Source organism: Atractosteus spatula, chromosome 4 (genome assembly GCF_055471065.1).
Source record: "Atractosteus spatula isolate fAtrSpa1 chromosome 4, fAtrSpa1.hap1, whole genome shotgun sequence".
Classification (NCBI taxonomy): domain Eukaryota; kingdom Metazoa; phylum Chordata; class Actinopteri; order Semionotiformes; family Lepisosteidae; genus Atractosteus; species Atractosteus spatula.
The window spans coordinates 30160098-30175159 of record NC_142709.1 but is presented as its reverse complement, the minus strand read 5'-3'; the positions used below and the strand labels follow the sequence as shown (position 1 = coordinate 30175159).

Genomic DNA, 15062 nt, shown 5'->3' with positions numbered 1-15062 from the left:
TCCAGAGTAATGATTCATATTGTCTCCCAGTGCCATGAGGAAGGATTGGAACACTATCTGCGATCCTATGTAAAGGTAAATGTTGCTGCTGTTGCAAACTAGCCTGCTGTAGAATGTTACTATGCCTAAGTGAAAGCCTTGCTCAGATTAGCTAAACAATTATTCTTTTACTTTTTCAAGTATGTTTTTAAGATTGAACCCTGCGCAGCCACCAGTACAAAGACTGTTCATGAGGAACTGGCCAAAGCAATGACTGCAATCCTCAAGCCATCAACTGACTTTCTCACAAGCAACAAACTACTTAAGGTACAGCTTCACTGACATGTTTCCTTGGGTTTGAGGCTGCAGTATTCTCTGCTTCTCTTTGAGATGCCAGTGAGGTACAGTACGCTGATTGGCAATCTGTCTTTTTTGAAACTTTGAAAGAGTTGTAGGTATTCCCTTGGGTTAGAAAGAAGGAAATAAAATCATTTGAGGAAAAGGGCAAAGCAATGCATTTTGGGTGATGGCAACTGTTCCTTTATGTTTTTGAAGGAGTAGAATATCATCTGTTTTGAAGTGAAGAAAATGGAAAAGAGGCATTTCTAGATAAGGACAAATAATGCTATAAAATTGCATTTGTGCTGTGGTGCACCTTTATTGATTTTATTTTTTTGTTTTAAGTATTCGTGGTATTTCTTCGAAGCACTGGTGAAGTCTATGGCCCAGTACCTAATTGAAAGCTCTAAAGTGAAGGTAAGGAGAATTGTACTGAAGGCACAATGTAGGCAGCATGTGTTCTCACAAAACATGAGAGTGGTTACGAAGATTTATGAACCGAATTACAGCATTAGCTTGTTGAAAACCGTCAGTCTTTTGTGATTGCCATGATTAAATCAGTAACCATGCTCTTTGAACTTTCACACAGCCACATTCGTCCCGCAAAATGGCCCCAAATTATAAAGTGGATTCTCAAGCGCGACCACAAAGTTAGTTAACTGTAAACCATCTTTACTTGTTGTTTGTAATCTTGGCACTAACGTCTATAATCAGAAGCACTATGAAGTCAGTCAGGCAGTTCCTGCTCCAACTATGTGCAAAACAAACTATTGAAAAAGTGAAAGATTCACGTTTATACGTTTACATTGATCTGCCAGCTTTAATGCAGCTGTAAGGTTTAGGAATATGGCAGCCAACCCCAAGGTCCCCTGAAATAAGTGTAGTCATGCAATTGTAAAGATGGGTTGTGCCATAACTCAGCCTCTGTTCTCAGTTGTCCAGGAACCAGCGATTCTCGGCCTCCTTCCATCATACAGTGGAAACCCTGGTCAACATGCTGATGCCTCACATTACTCAGAAATATAAAGACAACCTGGATGCAGCCAGGAATGCCAACCACAGCCTCGCAGTCTTCATAAAGGTAGAAGGATGCCCCTGACATATTAATTATGGTTTTCATTCACTCTGACTGGTATCTCCACTGTTCCAAAGAAAGGCAGTTACATTTAAAAGCCTTAAATCCATGTTTGAATGTAGGAACTTTGCTGAAGTAATTGCTAAGGATTAAATTATCAGTTGTCATAAAGTTTTAAGTATCATTATGTCTGTCTTGCTTTATTACAGCGCTGTTTCACTTTTATGGACAGAGGCTTTGTGTTCAAGCAGATTAACAACTACATCAATTGCTTTGTTCCGGGAGATCCGAAGGTAGCATTCATAACTTGCACAATTCTTTTTGTCCCTGTGTTTTTGGTAAACTGACCAGTAATAGTGTCTGCAAGCAATTTGGCTGTTTCACGGTGGGGGGTGGGTGGGGAGTGGAGGTGCATTTCCTTTGTTAACCTTCTGTTTCCTGCTAATGAATTGTTTTGATTGTTTTGGTGATGGCCTGTGCTGATTTCCATTGTAATTTTAGTCTCCCCCCGAAACACAATTCTTTGTAGACTCTCTACGAATTCAAGTTTGAGTTTCTGCGTGTGGTGTGTAACCATGAACACTACGTTCCTCTGAACTTGCCCATGCCATTTGGGAAGGGAAGAATTCAGAGGTTCCAAGGTAAGGAATCTGTGCATGCTGGGTTCTTCTCCAATAACACACCAATTAGTTGCGCACATTATGGTTTTTATTACATAGGACACTATTAAAGCTCTTTTAAGTCTTTAAGAAAAGAAACCTTTGTAAAAACACAATAATAAATGCAAGTTCCATAATGTTTTAGGTTTAGATTATTGAACTCTTTATTTTTAAGATGGTATTCAGAACACAAGGGTGGTAAAATTATCATGGGAAAGTTTGGTAGCAAAAGCAGTTCACCTATCTGGCTACATTTAATGTGATGGTTTTTCCAAACAATTTTACCTGGCAAAAGTCTCACTTAGGAGGATGGAGAGTGTTGTGGTCCACACTGAGAGTGAGCTGGCAAGTCCGTCAGAGAAATCCAGACCACTCTCTCACTTAACAGCCAGGTGAACTTATTTCATCATAAAACAGGTGTAGCTGCAAACAACTGAAAGTACTTGGCTATTAAATACATGCAAAAACTTAAATCCTTGTGGCGCTGGTACGCATTAATTAGGGGTTTTGTTCAGGCTAATATGTAATATTCAGAGTGGTACTGGATTGGTATAAGCAGGCCCAAAGCTAGTCTTTTTTTCTAGTGTATCTTTTGTATATCAGCCGTCTGCATGAGCATCCTTAACAGATCATCCGTGATGAACAGCATTGGGTTACCAGAGGCTGCTGTGCTTGACTGCTCTTTCAGGGTTGACATGCACTGCCACCTCTGTGTGAAGGCTGCTCATTGCAATACGAGAAAGCCCCAATAATATAAAAAAGGTTTTCGTCATGATAAATTATCCTCTTTACATATGAGAGGAACTCAGTATTTGACCCCCTTCCTTAGTTTGAAAAATTGAAATGTCTGGGAACTTGCAGTAGTGTGTTTCTAAGGCTGCCATAGTTTTAATTTTATTCCTCTGTCCTCTTGCTGGTAGAAGTAGATGGCAGCTGGCTGACACAACCTTTGCTTTTAGAAACCGTAGACATCTCATATTGCATTGTAGTTGTGTAACCGCTAACTTAGACGTGCCTCAGATAAAGCTTATAAATCTAAAATTAATAATTCTTTTGTTCAAGCAGCCTTATAACCATAGCTTATTTTGTGTTTGTTTCCACTTTTGTTCCCTTTTTTTCTTTTGTAAATTAGCTTTTCTTTCTCCAAACGTGGAGTCACATGATACTCCAGTAGGTAGGTGTGAGGTGTGATGCTTGCATTGTTTGGTGAAAGAACAAAGTGCTGAATAATGGTAGAGAAACGACAGGTCAAGTAAATGTGCCTTCTAACAAGGTAAAGCAATCATTGCCATGGAAATATGAGGTCGATGGAGCCTGTGTTCGGCTCAGTTTGTGACCCTTCTTTAAAGATTCAGACAAGCCATAATTTTCTTATGACTGAAAATTATGGGCTGGGCTTCCCCTCATTTTAACCACTGTCTGTATTAATTACTATCGTAATTAGTTAAACATAAGTGTGTGCTGTAACTGGCTTTTGTATTCAAGATATACCACTAGAGTGTTTTTCAAGGGGTTGGAGGAACTCAGGAGTTCTGTATGAATAGGGAATATCCCCCTCTCTTTGTGTGTATCCCAGCAGGCCTGGCTGCAGCAGTTTTTACACTGGCCTTTCAATGTAGACAAATCAGTTCGGGATACCAGCATCCCTGGTCTCTTACAGTGTCTGGGCATAAAGGCTAGGCAATCTTTCATTTCTAGTGCTGACATTAACAGCTCAGCCTGGTGTCTTCTTAGCCCCTTGTTCGCTGCACAAACCATCAGATTGAGAGAGCTCTTTTCACTTGGCCTAAAACCAACTTCATTAAAGTGCAATTATCACCTCAGGCCTGACCTGTGGAAACAGAACTGTCCTTACTTTTGGCATTAATTTGGAGATACTGAATAGTGTTCCAACACGTGATCTTGAAATTCTTGATTTCTTTTCCTTTCAGCATGGAATAAAACTTTACCTGCTTCTTTGCAGCCTACGCATACTAACGCAGCTACCTACTTGAACTTATTAATATACAAGATTCAACACTGATTATGAAGGATCTAATTAAGAATTCAGAAAGCTACAACTATTGTCACACAAGCTGTAGAAACTTTTACTTTCATATTGTTGTTGTAATAATTGTCTGAAAGGATTAAAATTTATTTTAAGCCAATTACAGCACATATGTTTTTAATTCGCAGAAGTACTGTAAATGCCAACATACAAGGTGACTGCCATTTCAGCAGCCAGGATTTGAAGTGCGATTTGTCATGATTTTAGTCTTTTCTACTAACACTTCATGCATTATTAATTTCCTGCAGTTTAAATGAATACCATTCAGTTTGTGAAGCATATTTGCTTGTTTGAAGCTTGGCTTATGGTTTCCTGTTTTCTTATGATTGATTTTATTTGTTTTTAATCCTCTTTAAATTTTTGGCACAAAATAGAGACCTTTTCCTCTGGGTCCTCCTTTCTTCCATTGACTTGGTTAATTGACATCTCCCAAGTTCTCCTGTATGTGCATGTGTGTTCCCTGCAATAAACTGCCCCCCCCCCCCAGTATAGTCCTGCTTAGTACCCTATAGTTCTGCAATAGGCTTAGGTTTACCACGAAAGTAGCTTTCTAATATCACATAGTTGGATGGATAATGCCCTCAGTACATTCAATCCAATCTCATTGTGATATGGCTCACCAGTTTAGGATTAAATCTGTGCTAAACTAAACATTGATCATTCCGTTAATAATGATAATAGTGAAACATTATGATATGGCATTAATCAAGTCTCAAATAAAGATTAAAAAAATTAGGGGCTGTGCTCGCACAACAAAACAAATGAAAAGAAGGTTAAAGGTTCCAGATTGTACCAACTTTTAGTTAAAAATCTTTCTGTTTTTTTATTTCCCAGCATTTAATCGGTAGTGGGGGAGAGATGTGTTAGAGACTGTACTGTAATTGCATGTTTAACAATAGACTTTCTGTTTAGTCATTTATTTCTCACATCTAGGTGCAGTTAGGGCACAAGGTGTTTATCCTGCATACTGTACATGAGCTATAATGACCAAGGTACAGTTCCCAGAATGGAACACTAGACATTGACATTAACCCTGTGTGAAAGACTGTATAAAAACTAAAGAACTGAGGAGACAGCAAATCCCTTTTGGCTCTTTATTTGTGGATTTGGATTAGTGCCCGGTGTCTGTCTAAACGCTTTCGGTTTATTGCCATAGTCTGACGCACTCAATTACTCGAATAACATTTGATTATTAAATATCCTTTGTGTCGGAGAAGATGTGTTTATTTTATTTACCAATTGTGTTTTGTTATCACAACTTTATATCAACTTTCATTCAGCCAAGACGAGAACTTGCACTGGACAGATTTTTTGTTTGGACAGAAAACCGTGCCTGAATGTCCTGCTATACTGACTGTTCAGTGAGCCTTACTATTGGCAGAAAGTTATTGATAGCTCTCAGATGTTGTTACTGTACATGCACTCTTTCACTTATGTCTTTGAGGGCTGGCCATAAGCTAGCTTGCTTAATTTAGCGCAAAATCAGTAGTTTTGGAATTTCCAACAAAATGAAAGCAAAGATTTCTCCAATTGTAACGATATGGTTTTGCATTGTCAAATCTTGATATTTTAAACATACTTCCTGAACAATCAAAAATATGACAAAGAGCTAAATTTACTGTGTTTGCTACTACCAATCAGCCTTGTATAGTTCTGTCGGGGATCTCTGCTGCTCAGTGGAGCAGCTAACCTTTTTTAATTAAAGGCTAAGATACCGTGTATGGCCTCACTGAGCAATCACCAGTTGTAGTTTAGAACTAATGTTTTCATCTTTCCATTGTGATTTTTTTATTTCACTTAGGAAATGTTTGTGTGCATGAACTGTATATTAGAATTTTCCCAAAGATCTGGGTTTGAGTTATACTACAAACTAGTATAAGTATTAAATTTGAATTTCAAGTATAGAAGAAATAATATGCAGAACAGGACTGCTTTTGTTATATTTAATTAATGATTTCAGATGAATTATATTAGTTTGTATCCCTTTGAAATTCAATTACTCCACACATCCACACAACTGGCCTCATTTTACAGTGCCCTTAAGGCTATGTCATAATATATCTTTTGAGTTCAGGTAGAATCGTGTTTAAAGCTCTGGACTCAACAGACTGGAGGGTTTTGAGTTCAAATATCGGGTGGGACTGATCCTTTAGACACCTTGCTGAATGAGAGTTTATTCTCAGTCAACATATCTGATTAAATAAAGGCTTTATTGTGACAAGAATTTAGTTTTACTAGGGAAATCACAACAATTTTCACAGATTTATTGTTATGAGGACTATTGTCAATACCAATAAACACGAAGAAACAGGCGTTCTTTTGAAGTACAATGTCCACATGCTTTTTCCTTATATCTTTTCTTCTAAGAACTTCAAAGTAGCTAGACTGGTCTAGACTGGGAATATCTTGGTAATTATTTGGTAGAAATCTGCTCATAGGCTACTTTATTTTCATGCAGTTATTGTTCATGTACAGTGTGTTCCTGTAATACTTCACTGCTAAAACTTAGAGTATTTTGTTTTGATATTTGCAGATACTGCATGCATTTTCCAACAAATGTAGTTTCCAGGCTGTCTATGAACAGGCTTCATGACAATGATGTTTACCTTTTCACGACACCAAAATGTAGATTACATGGAGTACATGCACAGTGAAAACTCACTGTGTTCATTCTAGCTTTAAGTACATGAAACAATGTAAACCAAATTAATACTATCATCAGAATTTTACTAGGTAATTGTATAGTTGTTATGGAACTGCAGAGTGTTACCTATACACATCTTTATTTCCTAAGTGAGAATGAATTAAGTCTGTTACCATCTATTTAGATTGTGGTAATGTAAGCAGGGAAAAGTGTGAGGCATGATTTTCAGGCTGTAAAATCTCACAGTGGTAGTTATTGTATGAAAAAATGTTTAATTTTTAGTGTTTTTTTAATTTAAAATTTAGTTTTAGTTTGTTTCTATTAAAGAAAAAGGGTAACATAAACTCTCTAAACCCTTCATTATAAAGAAAGTAAAAAAGTATGTTTGACATTATTGTAGTAAACATTATTGCCGTATTCCTAAAACACCATTACAGTTCTGAAGAGCTGCAACAAGAGGCTGAGACAGAGTTCACGTACAGTTTAGACAGCCTGAGATACCTTCCACTTCCACTTTTCTTTCTGATTTCCCCTTTTTTTTCCTGGCTTTCCCACTCTCCAGACCTGCAGCTGGATTATTCTTTAACGGATGACTTCTGCAGAAACCATTTCTTGGTCGGCCTTCTGCTGAGAGAAGTGGGGAGTGCTCTCCAGGAGTTCAGAGAAATCCGGCAGATTGCCATCAGTGTGCTCAAGGGCCTCATGATCAAGCACACGTTCGATGACCGATACTCCTCGAAGGTGAGGGAGTACAAGCGTTGCGTGAGGGACAGTTGCTCCTTCAAAGTGCCTCCTCCTTGGAAGATGGGGCTCTCAAACGCCTTCAATGCTGTTCAGTTGTGGTGCCCATGCTGGAATTATTCTTCCTGCCTTTTTAACCCAGCTCCAGACAGCGTCAGGCCTGATATTTGGAGTTACATTTGATCAATAGGAACCGGGCAGGAATTATAAGCAAGCTAGATCAATATCCTTCTTTATTTGCCACAGTTTGGAATACGAGTACTACTACAGTTTGAAAATGCCTCTTGAGCATACAGGTTCCCACTTACTGAATGGCTTTATGTCCTTTTTTATTAAGTAGCACACCCTTAAAGCATGCCGTTATGGCAAGTCAAGTGTTTCTTGGTACTTTTTACACACATTATTTAGTAATTAGCATATGATACTGTGAATCATGAAAGTGAATGTGTTCAACACAAAGAATAACTTTTTTTACTTGTTTTTGTTGTTAGAAACCGTGTTGATTAAGGAATGGGTTTTGCTGTTACCTATTATTATTGTTGTTAATTGTCTTCCTGGTTAAAGGCTAACTTCAAAACCACATCTGTTCCATGGTAGTGTCTGTGTGCAGATTTCCTGCAGGAATAATGTAGACACTTGACCACTGCCAGAGGCCGACCGACTTCAACTATGAAGAAACTCAAATTTTCCATTGTGACTGTACCAAGTAAAACTTTACTAAGCTGCATCTGTTACTTGCTTTCTTCGTAACTGTTTTGTGTTTTGTCGTTTCAGAGCCAGCAGGCGAGACTAGCCACGCTGTATTTCCCCCTCTTCAGCTTGCTGCAGGAAAATGTACACAGACTCAACGTGAAAGACGTCTCCCCTTTTGCCATTAACCAGTCCAACAATGTACGGCTGCTTGCGCCACCTGCTGGCTGTTGCTTTATACTACAGAGCAGGAATTTTCCAGTTTGAGATTTTCATTTGCGTTACTGTTGTTGATGTATTTGTGCTTGTGTGATTTTAGAATGTGAGAGATGACTCTCTCCTGGGGAGTGCCATGATGACACCTCAGAAGCCAGGGAGCAGTCTGGACAACAGTTTGCATAAGGATGTTTTTGGTGTAATCTCCGGAACAGGTCAGGAAAGCTCTTACTTGGGGATATGTTTACTCAGAGTACTTTTATGGGAAGTTCAAAACAATATTTCAGTATAATAAAACAATAATATTTTCAAAACATTATACTAAATATGTGGAAGTATTAAAAGTATTAAAAAATTATTATGGGAGTTGTGGGAGTATGAAACACAATAACCAGCCGTGTTGTTAAAGTCAATACTTTAGCTTCTGTCAAGAAGCTGGATGAGATCCTTGGATCAATAAGGTATTAACTACCAAAAAGACCAGACGGTTTTCACTATATTTGCTGTAATTGACGATCACTTATAGAAAGTGAATTTGTTATTCTGCCTTTCTCAAGATGGCCTGCGTAAATACCCCCTCTCTCCACCTCTGAAATTTTAATTGGCTAGGTAATTCTTAATTTCTCCAACATTTCTGCCCTCTGCTGTGTGTTTGAGCTGCTGATACAAACCTGGCCGCCGGGAGAAACCTTTCACAGGGTGCTGCACATGTTCTGTAGGCATGTCAGGTGCTGCCAGGGTTACAGCTTACAGCACGTGCAGATTGAGGTAGATTCGGACTAACAGCCAGCGCACTTTGCTTCTGTAGCGTCTCCACATGCCTCCTCCACTCCGAACATCAACTCCGTGCGTCATGCAGACTCCCGCGGCTCCCTTATCAGCACCGATTCCGGAAGCAGCCTTCAGGAGAAGGGCAGCGACAAGACCAATTCTCTGGATAAGGTAGAGCTTCACATCCATTGGGTAATGAATCTGTTCATAGGAGTATGAGTATGTTAGAGCTTCATTTACCTTCACGTAAGGAGAGTCCTATTACAAAGCACATCACCACTTAATCATTCAAGGGGAATATGTTAAGGTTCAAGAAATCTGTGTATTTATTTATAATAATAATTGTAATAATTGCTAACACTTATATAGCGCTTTTCTGGACACTCCACTCAAAGCGCTTTACAGGTAATGGGGACTCCCCTCCACCACCACCAATGTGCAGCATCCACCTGGATGATGCGACGGCAACCAGAACACTCAGCGCACATCAGCTATTAGTGGGAAGGAGAGCAGAGTAATGAAGCCAATTTATAGATGGGGATTATTAGAAGGCCATGATTGGTAAGAGCCAATGGGAAATTTGGCCAGGACACCAGGGTTACACCCCTACTCTTTTCGAGAAACGCCCTGGGATTTTTAGTGACCACAGAGAGTCAGGACCTCGGTTTTACGTCTCATCCGAAGGACGGCGCCTGTTTACAGTATAGTGTCCCCACTAACACCTCTTCCAGCAGCAACCTTAGTTTTTCCCAGGAGGTCCCCCATCCAGGTACTGACAAGGCTCACGCCTGCTTAGCTTCAGTGGGTTGCCTGTTGCGAGCTGCAGGGTGATATGGCTGCTGGCAATCTCTATTTGATAGAGGTTGCTTAGGTCATGATCTTTCTTTTGCATCTAGGAATTATTGAGAAAGCTTTGTGCTGTTCAATTTAGATACTTTATTAATCCCGTGAGGGAAATTGCAGTGCAACAGCAGCCAGGCACTGTCAACATGGCACAGTGTAACAAAATGATACAATAATACAACAATACAATACAGTAAGTACAGTCAGTGAGAAGTGCAGTAACAAATGGAGTATATGGAATTGCACACAGTACAGAAAATATGAAACAAACCATAATGTACTGTACACATCAGTTGTATACAGAAAAACCAGCTGTAAACAGAGAATTCATGTTTAGTCCAAAAACAAATCAATGTTGCCCCTGCCCAGACACACAGTGGAGTTCTACAGTCTTATGGCAAAAGGCAAGAATGACCGTCAGTAGCGCTCCCAGTCGCACCGTGGTTGGATCAGCCTATTGCTGAATGTGCTCTTCATTCTGACAAGCATGTCATAGAAGGGATGGGAGACGTTGTCCATGATGGCCATTAATCTGGACAACATTCTCCTCTCAGCCACATTTGGACACCGTTCTCCTCTCAGCCTTCTCTGTTTAGAATGTTGTGTATGCTTATTTGGCAAAATGCGATGATAATTTTTTTTTGTTTAAAAATGAAAAATAACTTCAACATTTGTTGAAAGTGAGAAATATAGCTTCACCTTACTTGAAAGTCCACACAAACCACAGTAAATAGCGAGAGTGTCACAGTAGAGAGCTACTGCAGGTGGTTCCAAGTGCCATAACTCAGGCTTCAAGTACAGTAAGGGTGTCCTCCTGCTGCAGTGTGAATGTGCAGTTTTTGGAGGCACCAGAATGCCGTCTATTAACTACGACTTGTACCATTGACCCACCCCATGCCTTCCTGCTGGCAGAGAGAGAAACTAATCCGGAGGCACTCTGCCAACGTGCTGCGCCCCAGTGCAGAGACTGAGGATAGCTCCCACTTGGCCCGGAGAAATCGTGCCACCATGGACTTTTCCTTGCTCACAGTCCCCACCCTGCAAGAGAATATCTTGCGTGCCGCCCTTCCTCTCCAAGTACAAGCCCTCTCTGTCTCCCCTCTGCACCCCCTGGAGTGTCCCTTTGGGAGTGACGTGTGTTTCAGTTTGCTGGGGCTTTTCTTTGCCGTAGGTGTGCAGCAGATTCCATTAACTGAGCCAGGCTCTTGGCACTTACATTGACGTACCGTACATCGCAAATTACTGGGGAGGATGAGTGTCTACCTTCATCCCATCTGCCATTTTGAACTTATGTTGTTCTAGAAGAACATCACAGTCTACATCTACATTGTTTTTTACTGCTATTGTGAATTCCGAAGAATCCCAGACCTGTTGCAAAAAAAAAAACCTAATTCTGCGAACCTTCTGAATTCTATTGCGTTAATAATAAGGAAGTGTGAACCTGAAGGAAGAGGACATTTTGAATGTTTTTTTTCCAGGAATCCTTCAGTGTGATTCTGCATTAAGAATCTGTTCAGTGCACATCATATCATTGATTCTATGAAAAGTTTAATGGGAGATGTAAAATCGGTTTAATTCCCACCAGTGCAATTTCAGGATGGCTGTACTGGAGTGAGGGGGAAATTAGTTATCTGAAATTATGAATTGATGAAAAATGTAAATTGGAATTGAATGAGCTGGAATTTGTTAATTCACTCAAGATTAATTAAGAAATTGCAAAATTCAGTTGCCAGTATTTCTCCAATAACAATGACAAAGATGTCACAGTCAATGGAAAATGGCTCATCGTAATAAAATATTTTGGTTTGAGTCTAAACGTTTCATTTGACTATCACAATAAAAACCTTTATTAGAGTACTGTATCACAGATTCTTGTGCAAACAATCTGGCTATGAAGCTTGAATATGTCAGCATGCATGGCAATAAATTACAGAAGGGAACATCTGCACGGTGAAATAAAAATCTTTGCACTAATGCTTATCAAAGACGACAGACACCAATAATGACTATAACTACAAATCATTAACAGAGTAACAAAACAGCTTTTCAATGTAATAGGTATAGGCATTTCCCAAAGGAACCTGCTGTTGTACTTTGGCAAAGCCTGTTCTAGAATTGTATTATTCTGTGTGTGGTGTTTTTTGTGTTTTTGCTACCTTTGCTGTCTGTAGCGGTTTGAATTGTGTGAGGAATAGGGTGTAGCTGGTGAAAGCTGAACTAGCATACTGTAGAAGTAAAAAGCTGAGAGATCCCATTAGCCCTGCATTGTAGTGGTCTTTGTGTGCATTAAGTGTCCCTGGAGTTTCAGAAAGAAGTACATTAATGGTTGTTATTGATGATTCCTATTTTCCACATAATTTAATATTCTACTGTTTCTCATTGTAGAGCCTCCCTTATGTATTTTGCCTAGGTTGGGTTAATACATTAAAAATGGTAGCATTCTATTATTAGTGAATAGCCTAATTTCTGTCTTTTAAAATGAGAAATAGGACATTAAATCAGGGCTGTTCTGTTTCTCGTCTAATAAAAGGATTTGAAAAGCTTGAAATCAAAGGGAGTAAATTAGGTTAAGATGAGCCAGGCCCATAATTACATGTAAGCAGCTTAGGTTATACTGATGATACTTTAATCAGTATGCTTGAAAGTTCTGAAAAAAGCAGACATGCATTATTATTAATAATTTAATCACTTCTGATAACAGGGATCACAGTCAGTCCAAGCCCAATTGCAGGAGTATCTTTGCTGTGAGGCATGCCAGTGACTAACACACTCACTCCTTCCCTGTGCTGCTAAGCATCCCTCTTTCTTCCTTTCAGAATCAGCCAGCATCCTCACTGGGGAGCTGCGTCATACGCTGTGACAAGCTGGACCAGGCCGAGATCAAGAGTCTGCTCATGTGCTTTCTCCATGTGCTCAAGAGCATGTCTGAGGGTAGGAAGGGATTGCTACACTGTACAAAAGAGTGCATCAAATTCTGCCTTTTCAGCACCTTGGACTCTGTAGCTTGTCAGCAGATTTAAGATTTTAATCATCCGTCCATTTCCTAACCACTTTAACCCTTTTTTGCTGGAGCCTATCCTGGCAAGCAATGGCTGCAAGGCAGGATACACCCTGCATGGGACACCCGTCCACAGACGAGGACGTGCACACACTCAGACCAGGGCCAATTCTGCTAGAAGTCAGTTCAACTACTAGCCTATCTTTGGACTGTGGGAGAAAATTCACACAAACCTGGGGAGAACATGCAAACTCCACACCCCAGGAATTGAACCCAGGGCCCCAGTGCTGGAAGGGATCAATGCTAACTACTGCACCACTGGTCTGTCTGGATCATAGTCATGCTTTTGAGTAATCATTCAAAAACAGATTAAAATATTATTTTTAGCAGCTCAGAACTATAAATCTTTTTCTTTAAATCTGACATTTAAATAACAATATCCTCATGGAGTTTCCAGGATATTAATGTGTTCCTTTTAAAATTGTGTATATTATATACTATGTATATTTTGTATATTATGAGAGATGGTTCTGACTCACTCTGTAGTACTTCTGGACAAAATGTTTTAACACTGCAGTGCTGCAAAGCTGTGTCGTTTGAATATACACATATTTTCTCTTCTCTAGATGCCCTGTTCACTTATTGGAACAAGGCTTCTTCAACGGAGCTGATGGATTTTTTCACACTCGTAGAGTAAGTGATTGTCTGACAAATACACTGTTAATTTTTATGTTCTGTTTTGACATATCAGCACATGTCGCTTACCTTCACTCCTCCAGAGCTGACTGCCAGAGTGCAGGAAACTTGATAAAGCAAGTGTGTTGACCTCTCGTACTGCATCCTGATAGCATCATCTAATACCTGGTAAATTCAGAAAAAAAGAACAATCATAGTGTTTAACACTTCTATTGCACAAAGACTGGTCTTTCACCTGGGTTTAAAGCAATACAGAGCCCTGTGACATTACAATGGGCAGGCTTAATGGAGACTGTGCCCCTGAAGCACAAGACCCTGCAACACTACCTGAGATCTTGTGCATCTAATGCAGACAGTGCAGAAGGCTGGATCTTTATTTTGAGGGTGTGGAAGTGTTGTGGGGGAGAAAAATGTGAATCTTACGTGTGAAGAGCAGCAGCAATGTATCTCACAGAGTAAATACAATAAGAACTGAAGCAGCTGAAAAATGAAGGTGAGATCAGTTACTTCTTGAAGCTATTAAATATAAGAAGCTTTTCACTACCAGGGCTTAAACTGGGATACCATGACAAAGATGGAAAAATCACATTAAGTATTAGCCTGGGGAGAAAGTAATATAACATAGATAGGAAAATCTTCTCACATTAAGATTAAGTGAAAGAACAATAATTTGTTTCGCATGCGGTTGTTTGAGGGAAAATGTTATTCAATAGGAGTTTTGTTTGCAGCCCAAAAGTCAATTGCAAGACCCAGATTTCAGATAATGTAACCATAATATAAATGTGCTGATATGCGCAATATAATACGATATGTAATATATGGTTTGTATTGTACTGTACTTATATTTAGAATTGAGGTACAATGGCACTGTATTGCCCTTGGGAATCCATCTTTTTGTTATTAAGTAGCCTAGATTTCAGATTGGGTTTTGGCTCCTGCTCATCTTTTTCAAAATAAGTAATTATCTTTCTGGTCTTCCGTTTCTCTTTGTCCAGAGTGTGTCTTCATCAGTTCAGATACATGGGAAAGCGATACATTGCAAGGTAAGGTTTGTTGTTTCCTTAGCTCCCTCTGCAGAAGTGGGTTTTTTGTGTGAAATCAAAAAATATATTTTTTTTTCATTCACTGTTCTTTTGCACATAATTAAGGACAATTAAAGCAGCTCTAACTGTTGTGATTATTCCATATTTATCTGTTTTGAAAAAGTTTTTTTTTATTTCACTTGTCACAATCAGTTGACTTTACCATTACTCAGTTTGTGAATGTACAGTCTGAAAATGATTCAGCTGCAGTTTAATATAACCTTGCACATGTTATGGGTCATAAATGTAGCATTGTAGGTTTGGTTTCTTGTAATTTGTGTT

The 15062-nt window shown here is 39.3% G+C and overlaps 1 protein-coding gene across 4 annotated transcripts in view; it reads left to right on the top strand.

Moving 5' to 3' along the window:
• Nucleotides 1-15062, top strand: part of LOC148836053 (dedicator of cytokinesis protein 9-like) — a 156696-nt gene that overhangs the window by 120058 nt on the left and 21576 nt on the right. For all 4 annotated transcript variants that reach the window (XM_088912611.1, XM_088912609.1, XM_088912610.1 and 1 more), the window contains exons 25-37: nt 6-75; nt 181-306; nt 664-735; nt 1253-1399; nt 1603-1686; nt 1923-2034; nt 7306-7484; nt 8259-8375; nt 8494-8605; nt 9199-9332; nt 12821-12935; nt 13629-13695; nt 14694-14741. In XM_088912611.1, coding sequence (XP_088768737.1) covers nt 6-75; nt 181-306; nt 664-735; nt 1253-1399; nt 1603-1686; nt 1923-2034; nt 7306-7484; nt 8259-8375; nt 8494-8605; nt 9199-9332; nt 12821-12935; nt 13629-13695; nt 14694-14741 — 1383 coding nt within the window. The remainder of the gene's footprint in view (nt 1-5; nt 76-180; nt 307-663; nt 736-1252; nt 1400-1602; nt 1687-1922; nt 2035-7305; nt 7485-8258; nt 8376-8493; nt 8606-9198; nt 9333-12820; nt 12936-13628; nt 13696-14693; nt 14742-15062) is intronic.